Genomic DNA, 24,254 nt, shown 5'->3' with positions numbered 1-24,254 from the left:
GGGCTGCTGAGACCAAAAATGACATAATTTTCTTTTAATTTGCTCTAGTTTTACAGAGATTTATATATATATATATATATATATATATATATATATATATATATATATATATATTGACAATTAATTGATTTATAATTCATTTGGGGATATTGAAAAGGCTTTTTGTTTATTCTCTAATAAACATAAAACAAGCTTGTTGTTTACTGCTAATATTGCCTAAGTCTGAATTTTAGATTCCCCCCCCCCCCCCCCTGAGATTTTAGATAAATCTCTCACCAATGATTTTGATTAATAAAACAAAATAACGTCGGAACCGATTTCCCGGCTTAAATAGCACACTTTGAGCGAGCCTGGTTTGTTAAAAAGTGATCAGTAAGAGCAGCAGCTGTCAGGCTGTCAGTATCAATGTGTGTGCAGTCATGTTTGTCTATTAAATTGCCTTTGAAAAGTAAACCGATGGCTCTCACTCTCGTTTGCTTAGCGGCTAGCTAGCATCTAGTTGCTAATGCTGGAGATGGCGCTGAATACTGGCAACAGGTGCCATATAATACAATGTCAGTAGTTTTTTAGTGTCCTTAATTATCAATTGAACTTTATTGGCAAAAGTTTGCAAGACACCACAACCAGAGTGAATCAAAAAACGTGCCAGGTCCTTAGTCACACGGCGACACACTGCTGGGAACAACTTCAAAATAAAAGCGACCAAGGCACTGCTACTATCAGCACATTACTGCATTTGGCAAAATTTTGTTTTTAAAGTTGGCCTCACCACTAGCTGTGCGTTCGTTCATGGATACCATAAACAATTGCTTGTTGCTGCTTTTAGCTTGACCAGTTGTGCTCATGGTCTATACCAGGGGACTCCAAGTTTGGTTCTCGAGAGCCCCTATCCAGCCAGTTCTCCATGTTTCCTCCACTAACACACCTGATTCATGATCGGGATCGTTATCAGGCTTCTGCAAAGCTTGCTGATTAGCTGATCATTAAATTCAGCTTTGCTGAAGGACAGAGACGTGGACAACAGGCTCTCGAGAACCGAACTTGGAGACCCCTGGTCTATACACACCGAACAATTTTTTGAAACCCGGTACTTACATAAATTTGTATCATTATACATTAAATATTATGTTGGAATGTAAATATAATTAAAACCTCTTTCTAGTTTTTTTTACATTAATTTATTTTTATGAATGCGTGTACTGTATTGACAATTCCGAGCATACATCACGTCCACTGAAAAGCATTGTACTTTTGATCGTTGTAATTTGATTTGTGGCTATTATTGTGATTTCAAAATGTGATGAAATGCCGTTGACTACTATAACAATCTCAGGGCTCTACACTAACTTTTCCACTGGTACCACTGGTGCGAGTAACATTTTTAGTTGGTCACACAGCACAGGATTTGGTCGCGCCATTTTTTGTGGAGGTGCAGCATGACCTTAGGCATACGCAACTCGATATATTTTCAAAATATTTTATTGGAACACAAGGTTTGCCTGCAACAGCAGTGGCTATCAAATCAAGTTAATTATTTCGTATAACTTAACTCATGTGAAAATTATTTTATTTAGCTCAGTAAAAGTCGATATTTATTTTTTTTCACCTGCTCCTCGGCCGATATCCCCCTGACCTTTTCATCCGTATCATTTGAACTGTCTAAGCCAAGCTTGCATTCCTCAGTGCGTGTGGATGTGCCATAACATTTCACGAGTGGCAAGTCACGCCAACATTGAACCATATTTACAATTTAATATGAACCACCATGGATGAAATATTTTGATTCAGAACCGGCTCGCGACGCTATTTCTGAATGGAGAGCTCTGCCGCTGGAGCTCTCATTCAAGTGAATGGGAACACACCACCAGCGAGACTTGTGCACTCGCGATTTATTATAAAACCACAAACATTGCAATTCTATCCACAGGTACTTTTTAAAATTGTAAATATTGCAATTCCATCCACAAGTACTTTTTTAAATTGTAAATATAGTTAAAAATATAAAACATTATTATATTTATTGTATATACTGTAGGGGTGTGAATTGGCTAGTACCTGACGATTCGATTCGTATCACGATTCACAGGTCACGATTCGATTCGATACCGATTAATCCCGATATGAATTTATAAGTCGATTGTTGCGATTTTTTTCATTCAAATTTAGAAAATACTAATCAGTAAGCTTGTAGAGTGTAAGATTTATATGAAAATGTATTATTTATTTATCTGAAATTTCAGTCTTATAGAGGTTGTAATCTGTTTCATGTTTGAACAGCATTAAAATAAAATATTAAGGCTTAATGTTCCGTTCATATAACATTCTTCCATGCTCAAGGTGTGAATCCTAACCCGAAGTCAGACGTTTTGTTGAATATTTTCCCATTAAAAATGGAAGTTTAAAAATCGATTCACACACAAACACACACACAAAAAAAAGGCAATGATGATAAGACGTTGAATCGGTAAGACTACCGAATGAACAATTCTGAGCTCTTAGAAAAAAAAAAAGAAAAAAAAATGCGATTTTTTTTTTAATCGATTCGAGAATCGCGCGATGTAGTATCGCGATATATCGCCGAATCGATTGTTTTTAACACCCCTAATATACTGTATTTTTATGACTCTGCTTCTCTCGTCTAATTGTTTTACACGAGAGGAGCAGAGTCATGAGCGTGTGCCACGGCATCGCTTGCTGCGTTGCTGTCGGCCAATCAGATGACAGGTGACGACACGGCCCCTCTCGTCCCCCACCACGGAAAGGGTTCTAAACAGCGGTTACAACGGAACCGCTCTGCCCCGAAAAAGTCCCATGGAGACGCTCACATCCGGTGACAAAAAAATGCCGCTTCGGTGTGGAACCGGTCCGGTGGAAAAGCGGCATATATATGTTTGTATGTAAACTGTAGTCTGCGCGGTGTGCATGTACGTGTAAGCTGTGCCCAATCAGGAAGTAGCCAGCCAATCATATTACAGCAGGTCATGTTTCACTCAAATACTATTCGATTGAGTTGGCGCGCTCTCGTTGCTACGGGAGAGCCAGCGGAGGACACAACGACTTTAGAACATACGTTTTAAACATAGTGCAGAGGGAGAATTAATGCGCTCGCGCCATGCGAGCGGGATTTTTTTTCACCAGCACGCACTTGAAAGTTGGCCGCATTTGCGAGTGAAATGTTTGCAGTGTCGAGACCTGCAATCTGCCTGGTTTGGAGCCTAGTCACAGGCAAAGGCAATACCCCGTTTGTTATCACCCTGTAAAGGAAGCATTTGCATTGTGTTGCACTGCGGAAATATCAGAAATAACCGGCTGTTTGGAATTGTCAGTAGTATAGTGGGACGATTTTTGGATCATTTTATACGTGTCATGTATTGAAAAAAATGCCTTATTCACGGATTTTACAGTAAATAGCAGACATATTGTAGCTGGTTGTATTTTTTTTTTTTTTTTTTTTTACCACGCCAATCGCAAAACTACGCAAAAGCTACTTTGTTATTGGATGTTCAAGTATGCAGGGCAGACTGTATAGAAAAAAAAAAAATATTTTACTTTAATTCCCCTTTAAGCTTAAGAGGATAACACTTAACAGCCATAAAATCCAAGATATTGGGGCATATTAATATTTTCAGAGTTTGAAGTGGGCATGAGTAGAGATGTGCACATGAATTTTGGTGACAATTGATCCCGTTTTTCTTACATTGCAACATTAAGCTTTAGACTGCCGTTTTAGACTGTCCCATCATGCTGCGGCAAGTGATGGGAGGCTGATGAGATATTTTGCCCGAAAGCCACTTGGTGTTACCGTGAAGTGTCACAGCAATGTTTTAGTCAGCAAGGAATAAAACGACTGTAGTCGTAAAAAAAGTAAAAGCTCAGTGCACCATGGGACCACCCATTCATTTGTCAGGTCACATTTGTGGCTAAAGCTTTTCTTGAAAAGCTGGTGGCGGAATGTAGCAGGAAATATGACCATCCCCCATATGGTTCCGGTTATTAAAATGAGATGGGCTTGGGATGTTGTCGCTAACATTATAAACTATTTTGCGCTAGAGGGTTTCTTGAAAGTAAGGGCCATTCAGCTGCTATGAGTGTTCTTGAACTCGAGCCATGTGACCATGCACATGCTCGGACCTGTCGCTGAGATCCTACGTGATGATCTCAGAGTTTGACTGATGCCAACTGCCCTGATGTTGGTGTTTATGGAGCGGCCCCGTTCTGTTGGAAGGGAGAACCAAAGTTAGTTAAATAAATACACCCTCCATCCGTTCTGCATTAAAGGCTTGCACACATGGCTTTGACGTCAGAGTGACATTAAACAGGGTGGGGTTGCCCAACGAGCTCTGACGGGCACGTGCACGCGCATACACACACACACACACACACACGCACTCCTTCCCCCACTGTTTTCTTTGTTCTTTTCCACCTGACTTCAAAATTAGATAACAGCTTCTCATTTCCTTTCTTTATTGTACATAACAAAACACTTCTCACACCTCTGGCATCAAAGAATTTGAGCTCTGATGTTTTTGGTAATGGGACATCTTCATCAGTCATTCTTGTTTTTTGGCTCAAATGTCTCCGAGGATTTATCCTGCCGTCAAACACAGCCAATTCATTATTCAATGTTATGTTTAACTTGTGGAATTTTGCACTGCATGCGTGTGCATGTACTGTATATTATGCGCCTCATTGTAGCCTCCCAACAATATTTTCAACATGAGGCCAATGTGATCCTATCCTTGTTAGATTTGCTTTCCTGTCAACAAGTACTATGTTGTACTGTCCCAGTAGGGGAAGCCTCTGTGGATACATGGTTGCCCAACAAAGTGGCCTTACCACATCTAATTTCTATCTTTGGATTTGTGCGACTTGGACATCGACATGCTGGGCGGCGACCCCTTCTGACATAGAGTTGGAGCATTTTTGCTGCATTTTGGCTTTGTGAGCAGCACAGTGCAAATCAGCCTCACAATTGAGAGTTTCTGGCTTAGGGCCTGCTTGATTTAGCGGCCGGCAGATTAATCGGTCGAGTATGGCGCTTCAGACGTTGGGTATTGGTCGATGTTTGCTGATCGTTTTTACCTTTTATGTGCTCACACTGGACCATTTACCAGGTTGAGAAATGAGCTTGTTGAGTGATAGGAAGTAAGTCACTAGTGTTCACATTAGCATCTAACGTTGCGTTACCAATAACCAAAGGTGAAAGAAAGCCTTTGATTGCTGCAAAGAGTTTTCTCAATGGGCAAGGGTTGCTGTCTGGTCCTGTGGGCCTGTACCGAACATTCAGGTTTGGTCAGTATGTAGTATTCTCAACAATTAGTCTTGTATTTCCTTTTTTTTTTTTTTTTTTTTTTTAAATTGATTTTAATTTAAAACTCAACACCAGCGCTACAGTATTCAACATGTCAGATTTCTTCTTTTGTGACGTTTTTTGTTCCTGAATCATGTGCGAAGAAATAAAGATCAGATGATTCGGATCACAGACACCATTCCAATACTGTGTGCGTCTACAAGAAAAAATGAGTGTATAAAACATGGATGGCGGAGCTTCGAGGTAGAAAATTTTAGACGATCTATTTTTAAAGTTGACTTATCCGACTTGATGGACTTTTTTCCCCCAGCCCTCTTATTTTTGTGGGAACCGCTGCCTGGGTACCTCACGATACAATACAATGCGATACAAGGCTCACGATAACAATTATCTCATGATATGACGATGCCATGATTATCGATATAGAGGTCAGGTAATAAATCCACGATATTCTACGATAAAACTACTCAAGACATAAACTGATGTTCTTTCAATGAGAAAATTGTTTTTTCGTACCATCACTGAAACACAATATTAAAACTGGTGTCTTCCTCACAGTGAGTACTTTAGTGTATTTTTTTTTTAAACAAATACCAATGTTTTAACAGACAACTTTCTGTGAACAAATTTGTGTCTTTCTTAATTAAACAGTATTGTCATGCAACATGGTAGTCAGTCACATAGTCAATTGTTTCATTTTATAAACATTTGTTTAGTGCTGTCAAACGATTAAAATGTTTAATCTGATTAGTCACACTTTTTAATTTTGATTAATCACGATTAATCAGGTACATTTAAAGCGAAATTTACCACCGAGCACACCAACTGGAGTCACCCCGCTTATCTTGGAACAACAAGCGTAGGAAACGACCTAATCACTGACCTGCGCAGCCTTCAATATAACCATCCGCGGTTACGTTCAAGGCTCAAGTGCGGTAAAAAAAAATAGTGCGATTAATATGCGTTAATACGTGATTAATGCAACATTTTTCCGTGATTAATTAATCTATTAACTCTAACTTTGACAGCCCTACTTTTTTTGTGTAACATTGCAAAAGTAAATAAAATTATATTAAATCCAATTAAATCAATATTAATACTCCTCAGAGATTGTGTGCTTCAAAAAGTCAAAACATAAAATATTTTTCAAAACTTAAAAATTGAAGACATAATACGCATTTTTCATTCAAAACTGAGTCAGTTGCTGGACCGATAAATGATTAAAGTAAGCTCATCAGTCTTCTTCGCCTGAAGACCTCCGCACATTTCCCTGCCATGCTTATAAGGTGCTCCCCCTAGTGGCCCGCCAAGTAATTGCTCAGTAAGTAATGGACAATGGAGCCGTTATGTGACTGTATATTAACTACAAATATTGATATTTGGCATATTGATAATGGAGACAAAGTATCACTATTTATCGCGATATCGATATGTCATCACACTTCTAATTATTTATAGTGTGTTCTTTACAAAGTACATGTATTTTATAAACAAATGGAAAAAGGATAATAGAACTAGGGGTCGGAGAAAAAATCGATATCGCAATATATTGTTGCGCTCTCTGTTGCAATAAATTATCGATACAGCGACAGCAATTATCAATGTCATGTGTCCAATTGTGCAGTGTTATGTTATAAATGTTTATGCACTTTAATTTGTCTCACTTTACAATGTTTATGGCTAAAAGTCTAAGAGGCAGTGAGGCACAATGCAGAACTTTTTACATAGTAAAAGTTTTGGCATTAAATAAATGCATAATTAGACATTTTACTTTTTATGGGCAATTGTTTGGCTTTTTCAGTCACATATCGTGATATATTGCTAATTTTTTTTGACAATATATAAAAAATCATAGATATCGTGTATCATGATATTATCGATATCGTGAGTCCTATATCGTCACAGTATCGAATCGTGGTTTACCCGTATCGTCCCACCCCTGAATAGAATATTGCAGCGTGGAATAGGAACCAGGCCAGCCCGCGAATAGCAAAAATCAGTGTATAATTGACACCAACTGAAGTGCTTTTGGGGAGAAAATTTTTTTATTTTATGCATTTTTTTTGTTTTTTATTAATCAGACGATTAATTGGTAATCAAGATTATTTTCCTGCCAAAAATGGCCCCCTAACAAAATCCTAAAATTTCTCAGCTCAGAACTTCCTGTGTGGGGTTTGTATGTGCGCCCCATGCTTATGTGTTTTTTCTCCAGATACTTTGTTTTTCTTACATTTTGTTGCAGAGGCAGGCAGAGTTTATCCAAAGAGCTAATAACCCCTAGCACATGTAAACTCACTCTTCACAGAGAATTTTGTCAACACAATTTGCTGCATGTAAAATACTGGTTATTCACCGCGTGCACTACTTATGCATGGAGGTGACTAGTGATATGAATCACTAGAACACATAGGTACCTGGTCACACCAAGGTAGCAAACATGCTCACATGTATGTGAGGAAAGACCTGCGATGTTGCTATGTCACTATTGACCGTCTCTTTCTGTAACTCTCAGGTGGAGGCGGGAAGAGGAATGGACGCAGTAAGAAATGGAAAAAGATGCTAAAACTACCCCATATCAGCCAGTGTGAGGAGCTGCGTCGCATTATTGGTAAGAAATTGGTTTGCATGTGAGACAGAAGGATAATTTGACATGCTATGTCAAAGGGTTGGGTCGGACTGCAGGAGGAAGCTCAGATCTGACTTCCTTCCTCTTTGGCATCACCACCCACCCGCAGGCGGGGCACAGGAAACTATTTGTGTATGAGTGCGTCTGACTCAAGGAATTGTCTGCTCAGCCATTTCTTCAACTGTGTTTTCTGTCTGTTCGTATGCCAAATCATAACATCTCCACTACAACTTGCCTCCTACATTGAGGATTAGCTTTAGAGTGAGTAGGCCTCGATGATCAGCAAGTGTTTGAGGTCTTAGGCTCCGCCTGCACAACACATTTAAGTGTATCGGCAAAGTTTTTGGTTTTTGTAACATTTTGTCCACTTGAAACGGGCTTTTGGGGAGCCCGAAAATTATCATTTTCGAAACCATAAATATCAAAACGCAGCCTTCGCGTTTCTGTTTGAACAGCATGCATGTATGTCTGTTGAGTTGATGACATGGTTGTTCCAGTTCTCTCATTACTGTGTGCTAAGACCACCAACAACAATAATTGTGGATCGTGTCTGATATATTTTTTTTACTTTGGCGGTGATCTAGGCTCTATATTTGAAGCAAAAGTTCCATCTCGTCATCAGTCATCAGAAGTTAAATTGATGTGAATATATTTTCATCGCATGGACTTCTTCTGATCTGTTTTTGGTGACAGCATTACAGCGCCACTTCAGGCCTGGCATATAAATTGCAGCGTTTCAGAGTCTTCGTGTGGACAACTATTGTTTACATAAAGTGTGTTAAAAATGAATAAGAAAAACATCGGCTCAGTTTCCATGAAGATGGGGCCAAAGAGAGCCCATGGTTTTACGCCTAAAGTACATGTGTGTGTAGTTAGGCAGATTGATGCAATTTATTAAAGACTTGAACAGTAGGTGATTTAAGCATCAATTTGGCACACAGATAGAACAAATGCACAGGAATAATTATATTCTATAGATATGCTTGGGTTTACAGTCCTCCTACAGTTTAGGTTTTTGTATCAAAACTAAAGGTGTCGGTCGATTATTTTTTTTTTAATCGTAATTAATCGCATGACTTCAATAATTAACTGACGATTAATCGCACATTAATTGCATGTTAACCCATTTTTTTCCACATCTGCCCAAGTAATGTGCAATCACATGTAACAGTGGTTCACAGCTTTCTCTGCTATTGCAACTCTAACCACACTCCCCTCCCCCACATTCACACCTCTCCCTACTTTCTCTCTGCCTCGCCTCCTGCTATCTTGCTTTCTGAAGAGAATCATGACAATTAAATGCCAATTAAAAAAGAAGCACTGTCAACATCGCCAATAAGTTAGCGAAACTAACGGCAAGATAAAAGCAGGGAAGATGAGTTCAAGAGGTGGATGTGGTCATGATGACAATGAGACAAAAGTATTGCTCATGAGTTTGTTAAAAAAACATACAGTATATGCCTGCTCAAGCGTAAAGAAAAAAACGATTTTGTGTCTGTGTCTGCACTCAGCAGCTGTTAAGGGTTTCATACGTCACTGTTACATAGAGGCTATTGCGTAATTTCCCTATCACACACAGCGCAGGATCAAAATAATCCCCTTTGCGTACTTAAACACACTGACCATGTAGCCACGCACACGCACACTGCATTCGTGCTTTTGTAGGGGTTGGAAAGATACAGTATAGACGCTGATAGCAGTGTCTTTGTTGTGTCTTGATAATGTCAGGCATTTGACCTTAGCCTTGACAAGTAGGTCACTTTAGGAATCCTAGATTGCATTATGTGGGCTGGAGCCGTTGTGTCGGCTTGCCATTTACAGCCCCTCACTCTCCATGCATCGTCTTGTACGTTTTTTTATGCGTTTTTTTTTTTTTTTGCTCTCTCAGTTACGACTCAAATTATTTTCAGTTTCACATTCACATCATTCTAGGAGTTATTTAGCAGAGTTTATTGCGCCTTGGAGCAAACCTGCTCATGGTCACATTTGTCATTCAACTCTTGACTTTCTCCTGTTTAGTTACAGCAATACTTGCGCAGTAAATGTGTTGGAGACACTTGCCTGCACTCTTTCAGTTACTCGCTGATTTTTTTTTGGCGCTAATGCTCATTTATCGAAACATCAGCAACAGTCTTTGTCTTACGCATATGACATCACATAAACATGCTCTCAGTTAGGAGCTAATTTTTGTGCTACATTTTGATGCTGGCTAAATTTGGGTTATTAGTAGGGCTGGAAATCTTTGACTGTCTCACGATTCGATTCAATTACGATTTTTGGGTCTACGATTCGATTCAGAATCGATTTTCGATTCTCAATTCAAACGATTTTCGATTGATTTGACAAATGATTTCTGCTTCAATTTACAGATATGCACAACATTGTCATGATCTACTCCAGTCTGCTTTGCAAGACAAAATGACAAATAGACATTAAAGTGTCTTTCTTTTTTTGTTTTTTTTTGTTTAAACATTTATTAATTTTGTATTTTAAGTGCCTTTTTCCACAAAACAGGATGTGGGCTACAACTTCCCCTTCTTCTTCATTTCTCATTTAAATAAAATCGATTTTTGAATATTAATATCGATTCGATTCGATTAATAAATGAGAATCTCGATTCTTCTATGAATCGATTTTTTTGCCCACCCCGAGTTATTAAGGACTGTGACAACCAGTACAAGGCACACTTTTGTAGCTCAGTATTGTTAAATAATACCACAGGGTTCAGTCTCTACATTTGTGTTGGGGTGAGGTGTATGGGACTCACTCCCTAGCCACCTTCCAGTTCGATTCAAATGAGTCATTCTTTTTTTTTTTTTTTTTTTTTTTTTACTTGCTGTGTGACTATGTGCAAATTAAAATGGTATTTGTTACGGCCTGTGTTTCTATGATGAAAAGAGATGTCCATTTTTTTTTTTTTTTTTTTTTTTTTTTTTAAAAACAAGAATTATAGACACACTTTTACAACATATTTCTTGCCATTACAAAATTGGCTCATTTTGGGTCATACTGTACGCGAGCCCTCATCTCTTCCCACCATATTGCTGGAGCAATGGCGAGTCCGGCTGTTGTTAAATTCACACCCAGTGGACTGGAAGCATCATCAATTTGGGCACAGACAAAATTTGATGATACCTAGGTTGTTTTTTTTTTTTTGTACATGACTTTTCGAGGCGGCATGGTGGATGATTGGTTAGCACATCCCCCCCAGTACTTAGGACGCAAGATCGAGTCCAGGCTCCGACTTTCCTGGGTGGAATTTTCATGTTCTCCCTATGCCTGCTTGGGTCTTCTCCGGGTACTCCGGTCTCCTCCCACATTCCAAAGACATGCATGGCAGGTTAATTGGGCGCTCCCAATTGTCCCTAGGTGTACTTGTGTGTGTGTGTGTGTGTGTGTGTGTATGGTTGTTTGTCTCTGTGTGCCCTGCGATTGGCTGGCAACCAATTCAGGGTGTCCCCCGCCTTCTGCCCGAAGTCAGCTGGGATAGGCTCCATCACCCCCGTGACCCTTGTGAGGAGAAAATTTAAGAAAATGGATGGATGGATGACTTTTCGAAAAATCATTATGATACCAGTAACTCTGATAATTATGGCCACTATAATAAAACTTCATTTCTATATTCTAGATTTGCTTGATTGCTCTATTAGACTTGGTTTCAGTAAATGAAGGCGTATACTTTCATGTTTTTACCCGATGTTTACCTACCCGTAATTATCCCTAAGATGGCTTAAAGACCCGGTCTGTTAAACCAGCGTAAAAGTACCGGTCCCAGATATCCATCCAAATATGTGCAGTGTGGCCATGTTATCTTGTTCCGCGCACTCCCGCAACCGGCAGTATTTTAATGGAGCTGAACAGCCATTATTGCATGGCAGCAGTGAGCAATGCCCAGTTCACTGTACTATCAATTGCACTCTAATATAGTCATCTGCATATGCTTATTCAAACAGCCCAAAAGTTATACAGTTTGGAGTTTGACCCTTTTTTATGTGACTCCAACAGCAAGTTTTGATTCAGTGTTTTTGTGACGGACTTAAACGACGACCAAAAAAAACAACCAAAAACCGATCGAACAGATATTACTGTGAAGAAATCGGACTCGAATTCTAAGCAGAAATCAATCATGGATGTGCCTAAATGTCCTTTAAGAGCATTAGGTGATGTGACGTTGCTGCTTTGTTAGCTCGTCATGCAAGCTAGCACGACAGATGCCATGCCCATTTAGCCGTGAAAGTTCTGTTTGCCTGCCATCTAACCATCCATTTCTGAACTGTTTATCCTCATTCGGGTGGTGGGTGGACTGGAACCTATCCTATCCCTCAATTGGGTGAGAAGTGAGTTACACCGTGCACATTGTGCATAAAGTTAATTCAGCTGACCCTACTCTATTCCATTTATTCTCACCTTAGCACACAAACGCTCTAAACATTTTTATTGCATAGGTTCTCTAAATTTGTCTTCATGAGCATCGCATTTGACAGCTATTTCCAGCTGACAGGGAAACACCAAAGATATTTGGGGATCAATGATGTAAGGCAATACCCGAGGGATAGTACAATGAACCTCAGTACAGGAGATTTGCTCCGTGAATGTTTGCATATGACATATGGGGGGGGGCAGATCAAAGAGAGGCAATAAAACCGCAGTCTTTACAATCTTTGATTTGCTTACCTAGGGTTTCCTTGGCCTTGTGATCATGTGAATGAGTTACAATAATAAGCAGTGTGCTGCAGAGCGGAGGGAATGCTGGGTAATAAACTGCAGCTGGGAGAACAGTCACAAAGATTTGATTTACTAGTAGGTTGTTTTGTAGGTGTCACCCATTCAGACATCTTCATCTCTTCCTTTTCAATCCTCTGGAAACACGTGTGACTGTTTTTATTTGCATGTATGGTCTTATTTTGTCTTCTATGTTTATGAATTGCGCGTGGTTTTTCAGCTTAGCTCTTGGGAAGTTAACCTATAACGGACGCTTTATATTACTTTAACAATATTTTTTTTCCCTGTCCTGAAAACCATAGAGAGCAGAGGAAAAGTTTTGTCTTCGTATAACCACAGCATGACAATTACTTTTGTTTTATTTTTGTCTTTTATTTGGTATCCGAATGTGTTGTGTGATGCTACAAAAGCATGTAGATGATCAATTCTCGCTTTGTGTACTTGTCTCTACCTGTCAGAAAGGGACTATACCAGTCTATGTGAGAAGCAGCCCATTGGTCGGCTTCTATTTCGCCAGTACTGTGACACAAGGCCGGAACTGAAGCGCTGCATTGAATTCATGGACGCCGTGGTAAGATCAAAATATTTTTGCTGTCATTTTTTTTCACCCAGTCCTTATTATCTTCCCTGTTTGTTTGTTGGCTTCAACATCCCTGTGTTCCCTGTGGGATGAATAATGATCAAAGAGGGGGCCCCTATATTTTCCCTGATCTTGGCAATAACATTGGGTGTTGGTTGGGGGTAGTGGGGGGGTCAACGAAGGAGGTAATTAGTGACAGACACAGGCTGTCAGAGAGCAGACCCCTCCTCTTCCTCCATGCACTCGTCTGTGAGGTCAGGCCCACGTCAGCCTGGGGAGCAGGCGAACACAGGCCCAAGACTGTGTCTCGGCCCCCGGAGGTATGCGGCAAATGAAAACAGGAGCAAATCGTGCTTATTTAAAAAGAACACACATTAGTCATTTTTATGTTTGGCGCACATGCGCTCCATGAAGTCATTTTTCATGATGAGCATGAATAAGGACTTGGTGCCCTTTGCATGATGCGGGATCCTTTGCTCTTGAGCTGAGTTTGTTGGACTGGAGTTTGATGTGTCCCACAGTATTTGAATGCAACTGCAGTTCGGCTATCTGAACTCAAGCTGTCAATGTTTGCGCTCCCGTTAGTGGCTAGTATTTGCTAATGCCGGAGACTTGGGCTGTATCAATCAATCGCAGACTAACTGTCTTATCGTCCTTAATTGGTAATTAAATATACCGTAATTTCGAAGTGGCGTTGTGTTGATGTGTGGAAGTCAAACGTCGCGTGAGGATGGCTGCAATGAGCTTCGACACATACCACACGGTGCGTGGGTCATTTTCCAAATACAAATAAGAAGGCAATTGCATTGGCACCATTGTATTACTTAAAAAGCTTTTATTTTGAAATTGGCCACACCAGCGCGTCCCATTTAAAATAAATAAATAAATAAATAAATAAATAAGGAAAAAAATAGCATCCAGTGTTGCTGAATTAAAGCGGTTTCATTGTTTCCAGTAATTTTGCAAGTCAATTACTGATCAGTATTAAATACAGTATAAAATACGAATTACAGGGTTACTGCGAGTTGTGGTTCTCAATTCTAAGACTTAAACCATCTTTGACTGGCTATTGCTGGTCTCTGACTTGTGCCGTGTTAATTTTAACTTAAAGGGGAAGTCATCTCTCACATTTTGACAGTGTGCTTTATGCAGCACCACTAGTCTATAAAGACAGCATTCTGATAAACATCGTGTTTATGGAAAATTAGTTAAGCAGCGAAATCCACACATTTTTATCAAGTGCCATCAGGGAACCACTTGCTGTCGACTGAAAATGATATCACAGTTGCTCTGGGTTCAGGTAACAACCAATAATGGCGCAGCTCAAAAACAATAGAGCCGTGATTGGTTGTTCCCTGAACCCTTAGGCACTGTGATATCATTTTCATTCAACAAGTGACAAAATGTCCGCCCACTGAGATGCATAAAAACAGGTGGATTTTGTTGTTTAACTCATATTCCACATACACAGTATTGATCAGAATGCTGTGTTTACATTTGTAGGGGCAAATAGAACATATTGTGGTAAAGAAAGTTGTTGGGTTGTTGACTAAGTTGCTTTAAAAACATCTTCAATAAAATTGTACATTTTAGTCTCCGCTTCATGCTCTTGGGCATTTCTAATGTCAACACTACAGTATTGACGTAGATGACGCAGGACTCAGCATTACTCATGTACATCCTGTGGCGGGAAAAGAATTAAAAGCTGTGCCAGTTGACCTCCAGTTGTAAAACTACAGTGGCCTGTCCCGCCGATGTGTGCCCACTCTGTGACTTTTCTTTCATTTCCGATGAACCTCTCATCCTCCCTCTTTCCTTTGCCCTATCTGTAGAGGCATTCGTGATGTCAGGGTTAGCGGGGATTCTTGTGATGTGTGCTTATGCTTGTGTTCTCCTGGCAGGCCATGTATCAGCTCGCTCCTGATGAGAAGCGGTGGGACTGCGGATTGAATGTTTTAGACACTTACTTCGATAATGGGGTAATAATATGTTCATAGCAGCATGGATGACGGATTGCAGGTGCCTGTGTTTTGCCCATTGTCACAGTCCATTCTCTTTCTGTTACCCCTTCAAGTCAGCATCCCATCTGCTAGGCATACCGATAGATGTGGTCACCGGGTGCTGGGAGAGACTTGAACAGAGTCCTTGTAAGGAGCTCTTCAATGACTGCACCAAGTAAGTCTAATCTTCTCCACACTTTGGATGACTTTTTTTTTTTTTGAAGCCATGTAGTATAGGTCTAACCGAACTTCCTCTTTTAGAATGGATCTGCTCTTGTAATGAAAGGAATGTTTGTGAGAGGTTTTATTTATGACAAGTCAGCTTAGTGGCACCAGCAGAACCGCTCTCGTTCACTGTTTGTGTTTGCACACAGTGTTGTGTGCATCCTGTCACTAGTGACGATGAGGCAGCTGGCACCTGCTGTGCAGTTTTACGCATAGACGCCCACAAAGGCTTGCAGACGAGAAGTGATTGAAAAGGGGGGGAAAAAAGTTCATTGGGCAAAGAGATCATCCGGGTGGCTGGCATGAAAACAACTGCAGCCTCAGTGTCCACATACATGCACCCTCACACACACACTTGCAGGTGTTTCAGCTGCTGGCGGTGCAAGTCAGGAGGAGCAAACAGACCAGGGATTATAAGACTGAACTTGCTTCTCATCACATGGCCTGATTTGGAATTGGCCACAGTTTTTTTTTTTTTTTTTTTTTTTAACCTCCATTTGTATATGACAAGTACTCCAGTTTCTTTTAATTAAACTTTTGAAATAAATCATTTATTGTGTAAGGAGCATTACTCTGCTATTCCCATCCATACTTGATGCCATTTCACTGTGTTGTCAAACTTACCATAAAATTGAGGTTTAACAATTCATTGCTTTATGAAGGAAGCAATATGTCTCTTTAATCTTCCAGAATTCCAACTAAATTCAGCTATGTATGACATTAGTTTAAACTAGCCATAAAACAGCCCATAGTAAAATTTCTGATGTTGATTGGTTTGTGATGTCCTCCCAGTTCTGTTGACTACATGACTAATGTGCATATTGTACAGACAAATGATGACATCTCCATCAAATTTCATAACCTAAAAATAGCATAAGCCACATCAACTTAAAACTTAAACTGTATAAAATAAACACACAATTTGAAGAAAAATCAGACCTACAAATCAGTTTGAAATATTCTCCCCAGGCATCCACAAATTGCAAAAGAGAATCTGTTCTCAATTGCCATACCGGGATAAATAAAGGTTACCGGTAAATAAATAAATTGAAAGTGGGTGGCAAAACAGCACTGTGTAGAAGCATGAAATAACACATGTACATGTTACGGTTACCAAAATTTTACTAGTGTGCCATAGGGCTACCAAGATTAGTCGGCTAGTCGTGACTAATTTAAATAGTCGAGTAGTCACTTTTACATAATATATATCAGCCTTATATTTGTTTTTTCTTCCAAAACTGCCTCAACGGCTTGTTTGACCGCCTGCCGCCCGTCCTCCTGCCTGCTCTTACTAGACGCACATGCGCAGTAGCATTAATCCGGGTCAGACGTGACGTCAGCACCAGCTGTACACAGTATGCTATCATGGCTAACCGACATCGGACTTCGAAAGTTTGGGAACATTTCTACAGACACTAAAGCGAATAATGTTCAATGTAAAATATACAAGACAGACCGTGCCTTTCACGGCAGCACATCGGCAATGCATGAGCATTTGAGACGGAAGCACCTATTGTCGAATCCTTCTGACGGCGAGGGACAGTCATCTCAGCCGCTGTAAGTTATTTGGATGGTTAGCGTAGCTAAGTGCTAACGTGGACGTTAACGGAGATGCTTTCAGCATTGAGCACACACTGTGTGATAAAACGTGCAACATTGTTACAGCGATGTTATGGCTAAATTCTGGTACAAACTGCACTTTAACAAAAGTTGAATATACTGTTACCTTTCACCCGTCACCCTCTTTATTACTAACTCTTACATATATCTTAATAAATTCAAGCTATATGCTAATGATGGTTATATAAGAGTAGCTGCTTGATTGTCAGCCCCTTAAAAATATTGGCCCAAGTCGTCAAAATAAAAACGTGCTGGCCACCATTGCTAAAATTGGCTACATCCTTAGTTGAACAGATAGTTTATTATTTTATGTATATATATATATATATATAATTATACCCCTGAAATGAAAATGAAATTAATACATAATCAGAATGTGATTCCGTTTTTGGAGTTTTCTGAGGGAAAAAAAAGGGTCGAAAAAAGACTTTGAGCAATTATTTTAAGGAGGCTGACGATATGATACGATTAGTCGACTAATCGCGACTACTGTTGGTGATTAGTCGACTAGCAAAATAGTCGTTTGTGGCACCTAGTGTGCCACAATTCCTATTATAGTCTATTGTGGAACTAGGAATTTAATATGTAATTCTTTCTCTGTTCATCTTTTTTTTTTTTTCTTTTTTTTTTTTTCCCCTGAGGGAAAGCCCAAAGGAAAGCATGGTGCTGCACGTGGAAACATGACATTTTCACAGCCGGTTGCAGACCAGAAAATATTGGTTCGCTCATGGGTTTTCCTGCATTGCTTTGGAATTTTGTCATACCAAGTTCAAACGGGTATGCTTGCCCATATCGCCCATATTAACATGTCTGTTTTTTTTGTTTTTTGTTTTTTGCCTCTTTTCTTTTCCTCTTGCCTGGCCTTCCCTAAACAATAGCCATATTGTAGCTATGTTTATTTCTGCTCCTAGCAGTGTCTGTCGGGCTGGGCACCCAGCCAGCTCCTGCTGGACTCCTCCCTCACTAAGTGTCTGTGGACATTTTTAACCTCTAAGACAAAGTCACATCTATTGACCTGATAACTGAGCTTGGACAACACAACTTTTTGTGCAAGGACACAGTGCTATGCCCCAAATGCGGTTTGTGTAATGAACACAATGGTATATATTTGGGGCGACAGGGCAGATCACTTCATGTAACAATAGCTTCCAATGACCAATATCAATCTTTGCTTAAGAGACAAAAGCTTTGATGCATGCAATATGATGGCTAGATCTCACAAACGAGTCAACATTTATGTCATGTTACTGGGATCTGTGATGACATAACTGTTTGCTATTACAAAGCAGTCATGGTGCCACTTTTGTGGAAACTCTACCCCTATTTTGTCATTAGCCAAGATCAGCCAGACCAGTTTCCTCATCATTTTTAGTTATGAAACACTGTCAGCATGTGCCAGGGAAAGTCTCCTAGGCATATGAGAGTATGTTTTTAATATATTTTTAGAATTGGAAAACAGCAGGCACTTAAGATGGTTTAAATAAATACAGTGAGATTTTACTTTTCTAGAGCTATTTTATTCACTTGTAATTTATTATGTTTCTAGAAGGATAATAAATTATGTTAAAATCTGTGTGCCACCATGCAATCATAACACTTTTGGAATGGGAAACTTTAGGGTTCATTTGACCCTGTTGGTATTTTAATCAACTTGTAGTCAAAGCAGTTGAAGACATCACATACATGCAAGTTGTCCAGGGTCACATCAACTTTTAGTGACAAGTTGACACTTTGAAGAAATTTGTGTTGCCAACCTTTCCATCAATACGGAACATAAAGCCAGTTCACCAAATCATTTGAATGACATGCAGAGGGTGTTTTAATTTATTCATTTTTTTTTTTTTAATGTATTATAAAAACAAACTAAAGGACTAACATAACAGAAAAGGAAGCCATCTGCCAAACAGTTAAATACACTTCACATCACTTCTTGGTCGAGAAAATATCAACAAAGCTTTCCTTCTAATGTGAGAACATCTCAATAAAACATTTTTCCACATCTTCCAATATTGTTCACATTTCAGTGTGGAATGCCTAAAGGAAAAATGTAACCACTCCATACTCCACAGCACAAAGTTCGTGTATTACATCAATCCATTCTGAAACAGTTGGTTTCAGTGGATGTGGTGAGTTAAAAAAATTTTTTTTATTTTTTTTTCAGAAAACATTGTCTTTTGCTGTCAAATGTATTTGTCCCAAAATAATTTCTTGAAGTTTTGTTTGATCAATACATTTGTATGTCTCCACAGAATAGTTCGTGATTATCTAAGTGGCACACCATTTTCCTCCTACCAGGAGTCCATGTACTTCTCTCGCTTCCTGCAGTGGAAATGGTTGGAGAGGTGAGAAGTTGGTCTTGTTGTGTGGAATCCACTTAGATACGGCTTAGGACTGGTTCACACGGCAAAATTTTAAAATTGTCGGTCGATTTCCAATCTTTGACAGACACCACACGTGAAGAGAAAAAAATCACGGGAGTTATAGTTTTGAAACTACCGTGTGTGGTGTGCAGCCACACCGCACAATCACACACCACACAGGAGCCGAGTTCATTCAAGAAGGTGACGGGAAGTCTCGCAAAACCTCTCGAGATTAAACGTGACTTCCAAGTCAACATGAGTCGATCCTGGTTTTCAGCCAAAAATCGGCATAAAAAGGAAACGTGTTGTTTAAAGGAGTAAATGGGCACTGGCGAGACATCGCTTGCCCTCGGCTCGGTGCTGGCGGCGCGGGTTGGCGTCTCGTCCGGAGACCACATTTAGTTGTGGCGAATGTGTGTGCCTGTAGTAAAAAAATAAATAAATAAATAATTACAAATAAATAAATAAAAAGAGTGTAAAGCCTGATTTATGCCTCCACGTTGGCTCTCGCGTTAATAACCGGCGTAGATCACATGATCTACGCGAGCCATGAATTTTAAGTGCCGCTTAGCTCGTGGCCGGCTGCGGTGCACACGTCGCCAATCCTTGCACACCGTAGATGGCGGGGCGTAGCTCGCTCGTGATTGGTCCGTTCGATGGCGTACTCGGCTTTTTTCTCTTTTTTTTTTTTTTTTTTTTTTTTCCCCTCTCCCCGCCTCCGCCCAGATAGTTTCCGTGAAGGCAACTGTTTAGCGGCGCAAATCGACTTCCTGCTCGGAGACCATGGCTGTGCATGTGGATATGTGCCTGAGACGTGAGGCGGAAAACAACAACTATTATAAAAAACAAAACAAAAAAAAAACCTGTGTTCGCTAAGCGCGTGGCTTTTGTGTTTACAGCCGACACCGGTGCAAATTGGCAATAATTAATTGCCACGGTAGGACTCCGGTTCGAGTCCAGGCTCCGGCCTTCCTGGGTGGAGTTTGCATGTTCTCCCCGTGCTCGCGTGGGTCTTCTCCGGGTACTCCGGTCTCCTCCCACATTCCAAAGACATGCACGGCAGGTTAATTGGGTGCTCCGAATCGTCCCTAGGTGTGCTTGTGAGTGTGGATGGTTGTTCGTCTCCGTGTGCCCTGCGATTGAATGGCAACCAGTCCAGGGTGTCCCCCGCCTACTGCCCAGAGCCAGCTGAGATAGGCGCCAGCACCCCCCGTGACCCTTGTGAGGAATAAGCGGTCAAGAAAATGGATGGATGGATGGATAATTGCCACGGTGATGAATTTACTCTCCCCCCCGGCTTTGTTTCGTGATTCTGAATTAAATTGAACTTCCTGAATTTGTCATAAAATGCAGAGGAATCGCCACACTGTGGCGTCCCAGCCATAGCGACAGCGGGACTTGGTGTGAAACTCCAGCAGACACCGATGTGTATTGCGCACAAGTTGGAAGGCTAACGCACGAGCGGAGCTCCGCCGTGAAATCTCCGCGTGAGCCTCAAGCAGAAGTATACTGAGGCCTTAATAGCGCGAGCACGGAATTTCTGCTGAGTCATGACTGTTTAGATTTTGGATTCCCCACCTCACCGGTTCGCTTTCTGATTGGCTGCACGTCACCGTCAACCGGCTGTGCGCATGGTTCGTCCTCGGGGGACACCACGCACGGAGAGAAGTCAGGCCAAAAAAATCCAACATGTTGGATATGCCCGATTTCAAATCGGAGTTCCTTCCGAGCGCCGATATCGGCAGGCGCCGTGTGTTGTGACAACACACACGGCAGGATTATCTGTTAAGATTATTGCTTGCGTCTCGGCGCGTCCTTACGATTGTCAGGAGGGGAAATTCGGGGCTAAAATCGGGCCAATTCTCCTGCCGTGTGAACCAGGTTTTAGATAACGTAGAATTATTGTTTCTACAGCATCTCAACTGTAAAAACAACATTGAAAAACATCTTGTCCAGACTAAGCTAAAGTTTATCAGACATTTTAACTGTTTCAATTTCAAGTCCTTCATGAACTGCATTTAAATGCTGTCAGATACTACCACTCAGTATGCTCATAAGTCTTTGAGAAGTCAGTTGGAACCTCCTTCCTTAATGCAGGCTGGCTTATGATAAAATAGTTACAATGTATGGCACCTTTGTGTAAAAAGTTGATTATCATTTATTTAAGTATTTAAGTAAATCAAAAAGACATAAATAACCGCTAGCTTTTGGTTCCAAGTAACAAACAGCTAAAAATAGTCAGTGGCTAGCTTGCTAGCTAGCAGCTAGCCTGAGAAACTAAAAACTTACCAGTTTACTCATGGTATAGTAGTCACACAACAACCTAATTAAAGTTCGTTGTTCATAAAACATTGGAACTGGAGTAGTGTAAATTATTAATATTAGAGTATTATTCAGTCTCCAGCTTCACATGGCATTTTAACTTGGCTGTCATTCTTCCTGTCTTTCCATTCTAGGCAGCCCGTAACCAAAAATACCTTCAGACATTACAGAGTACTAGGAAAAGGTGGATTTGGCGAGGTGAGTTTCTTCAAGATAATGTATTAATAGTGATTCAGAGGTACTTCATGAAATGTAATTGATTTGAAGTAACCTCAACGGTTAACACCTTTTATGAGCTTATGTAATTAAATATCGGAAAATCCTGTGGTTTGACATGAACTTTCTCTCTGACACCAAATTATGTTTGTTCATGTTTCCTTGCTACTTTTTTCCCCCCAGGTTTGTGCCTGCCAAGTACGTGCCACCGGTAAGATGTACGCCTGTAAAAAGCTGGAAAAGAAACGAGTGAAGAAAAGAAAAAGTGAAGCAATGGCACTAAACGAAAAACGAATTTTAGAAAAAGTTAACAGTAATTTTGTAGTAAGTACTACCTTTTTCTTATTTAACCTTTCAAACAAATTGTGTGTGCGTGTTATGTGTGTGACCATCATTTGTGGCTCCAAAAGAAACAAATGGCACGTTTGCAAAATTGACCAGTCAGCTCTCAAAGACAGAACTGTTATGCACACCTTTCAGTGAGAGAACTAAAGTGACGAAAAGGATCATGTGAAATCAAATCACATGCCGAATGGTAATTTTGACTCTGTGTACTTGTGCTGATGAGCATTTTGTAAATATGTCTGTTTCTTTCATTTCAAGCATTCTGCTTTAATCATATGGGAATGCTTATGAAATGGTCATTTAATGTGACATCTTGCTTCTTAGTGGGAATGACTTGTTGCTGATTTCAGTGCCAAGCAATCCATTACTTTTGACCGGGGGGGAGGGGGTGGACTTGCACTCTTAAAGACTTCCTGAGGCATTTCTTAGATTACCTAACAATTCATTTATGTAGACACTAAGTAACAATGTCTGCGGAACCACAACAGTGCTACATGCTGAACTTTTTTTTTTTTTTTAAGAAAGGAGTTGTGTGCCTTGTTGCACTGACATTGAGTCTGTAATGAAATTTGGTGACACACAAACAAACTGCATGCTGTATGTATAGAAGAAAGCAGTCCAGTGTCCCTTTTGCATATGTGCACCAGACCCTCCACCATCCCTTTCTGAAAATCATTAACCTGCCACAGTACCACCATCCCTAATGCTCTTAATAGCGCTGTTGCACTTGGCTGATTTTCCTACGGAGGAATTCTATAAACTGAGCCGTAGTCATTAGCAAGTGGTGATTTTTGGCTGTCACTTGAATAACAAGTTTGAACACACTTTTCGAGAGTGACCATGCTTTGCGTTTCTTGTGTTCTGGGCCAAAGAATAGAGGGACAGGAATGTGAAGCTGGCAATCCTTAACATAATGGAACATCTGGAAACTTAGAGACGTCAACCCAAAACGTTTCTTTATAATAATATTTTCTATGCGGCCCCACTATTCTAAATATGGTATTCTTATGAATATTGCATTTGTCGAATATGAAATAAGTAGCAAAATCCACCCTATTTTGCCACTTGCAGTCGACTGAAAATTACATCACAGTTGCTCATGCTCAGGTAACGAATCACGGCATAACTGTAAATATGATGTCATTTTCATTCGACAGCAAAAGTGGCACAATGGCCACCCCAGAGATGGATAAAAGACGGGTGTATTTGGCTGATGAATTCATATTCTACAAACGCAATATGGCGGTACCTCAACTTATGAACTTAATTGGTTCCGTGACCTCGTTTGTAAGTTGAAACGTTCTTAAATCGAGGTAACTTTTCCCATTGAAATGAGTGGAACATCAATTTATCCGTTCCAGCCCCAAATTACATTTTTTTTCCCCTCATAATTTTAATTGGTGTGTGGTTGAAAAATAAATACAGTACAACATACTATGACGAAATCACACACTAAACAAACAAGTGCTTATTGTGCTTTAACGTTGTGAGGAGGGTACAAGGACAACAGCTCCTCCAATGAAAAGGTCTCCTTACAAAATAATTAACATAATCTTGGTCACACTTTGCTTTTGTCTTTCTAGTTTCTATTGTGTTTTTTATTTTTATTTATTTTTTTTTTGTTTTGTTTTTTTGTGGGGGGGGGGGCTTAAAGGGATCGTTCGGATTTTTTGACATGAATCTCAATTTCATCCTCACCTCCAGTGTGTGCGATCAGCACTGACTTACCCCTGACAGCGTTCTGTGACACGAGTTCTGGTCCGGTGTTGGACGAGAGGAAAATAGTCCAGCAAGCTGGCTGGGGTCTCGGAAATAAAGCGTTTTTCTTCTAAAAACTATTTGTGTTCAAAAACGTGATACATTTGCATCACAATACTCTTTTTCTGAAGAAAGTCAGACGCCATTACCGCCAGACACTACTTTTCTG

The 24,254-nt window shown here is 40.2% G+C and overlaps 1 protein-coding gene across 2 annotated transcripts in view; it reads left to right on the top strand.

Moving 5' to 3' along the window:
• grk4 (G protein-coupled receptor kinase 4) overlaps positions 1–24,254 on the top strand; it is a 59,888-nt gene that overhangs the window by 20,041 nt on the left and 15,593 nt on the right. For both annotated transcript variants that reach the window (XM_077523519.1, XM_077523520.1), the window contains exons 2-8: positions 7,824–7,919; positions 13,118–13,230; positions 15,141–15,218; positions 15,314–15,414; positions 19,334–19,426; positions 21,901–21,964; positions 22,166–22,306. In XM_077523519.1, coding sequence (XP_077379645.1) covers positions 7,824–7,919; positions 13,118–13,230; positions 15,141–15,218; positions 15,314–15,414; positions 19,334–19,426; positions 21,901–21,964; positions 22,166–22,306 — 686 coding nt within the window. The remainder of the gene's footprint in view (positions 1–7,823; positions 7,920–13,117; positions 13,231–15,140; positions 15,219–15,313; positions 15,415–19,333; positions 19,427–21,900; positions 21,965–22,165; positions 22,307–24,254) is intronic.

Source organism: Festucalex cinctus, chromosome 6, assembly GCF_051991245.1.
Source record: "Festucalex cinctus isolate MCC-2025b chromosome 6, RoL_Fcin_1.0, whole genome shotgun sequence".
Lineage (NCBI taxonomy): Eukaryota > Metazoa > Chordata > Actinopteri > Syngnathiformes > Syngnathidae > Festucalex > Festucalex cinctus.
Note: the sequence above shows the minus strand (reverse complement) of the source record. Positions and strands in the feature narration are given on the sequence as shown.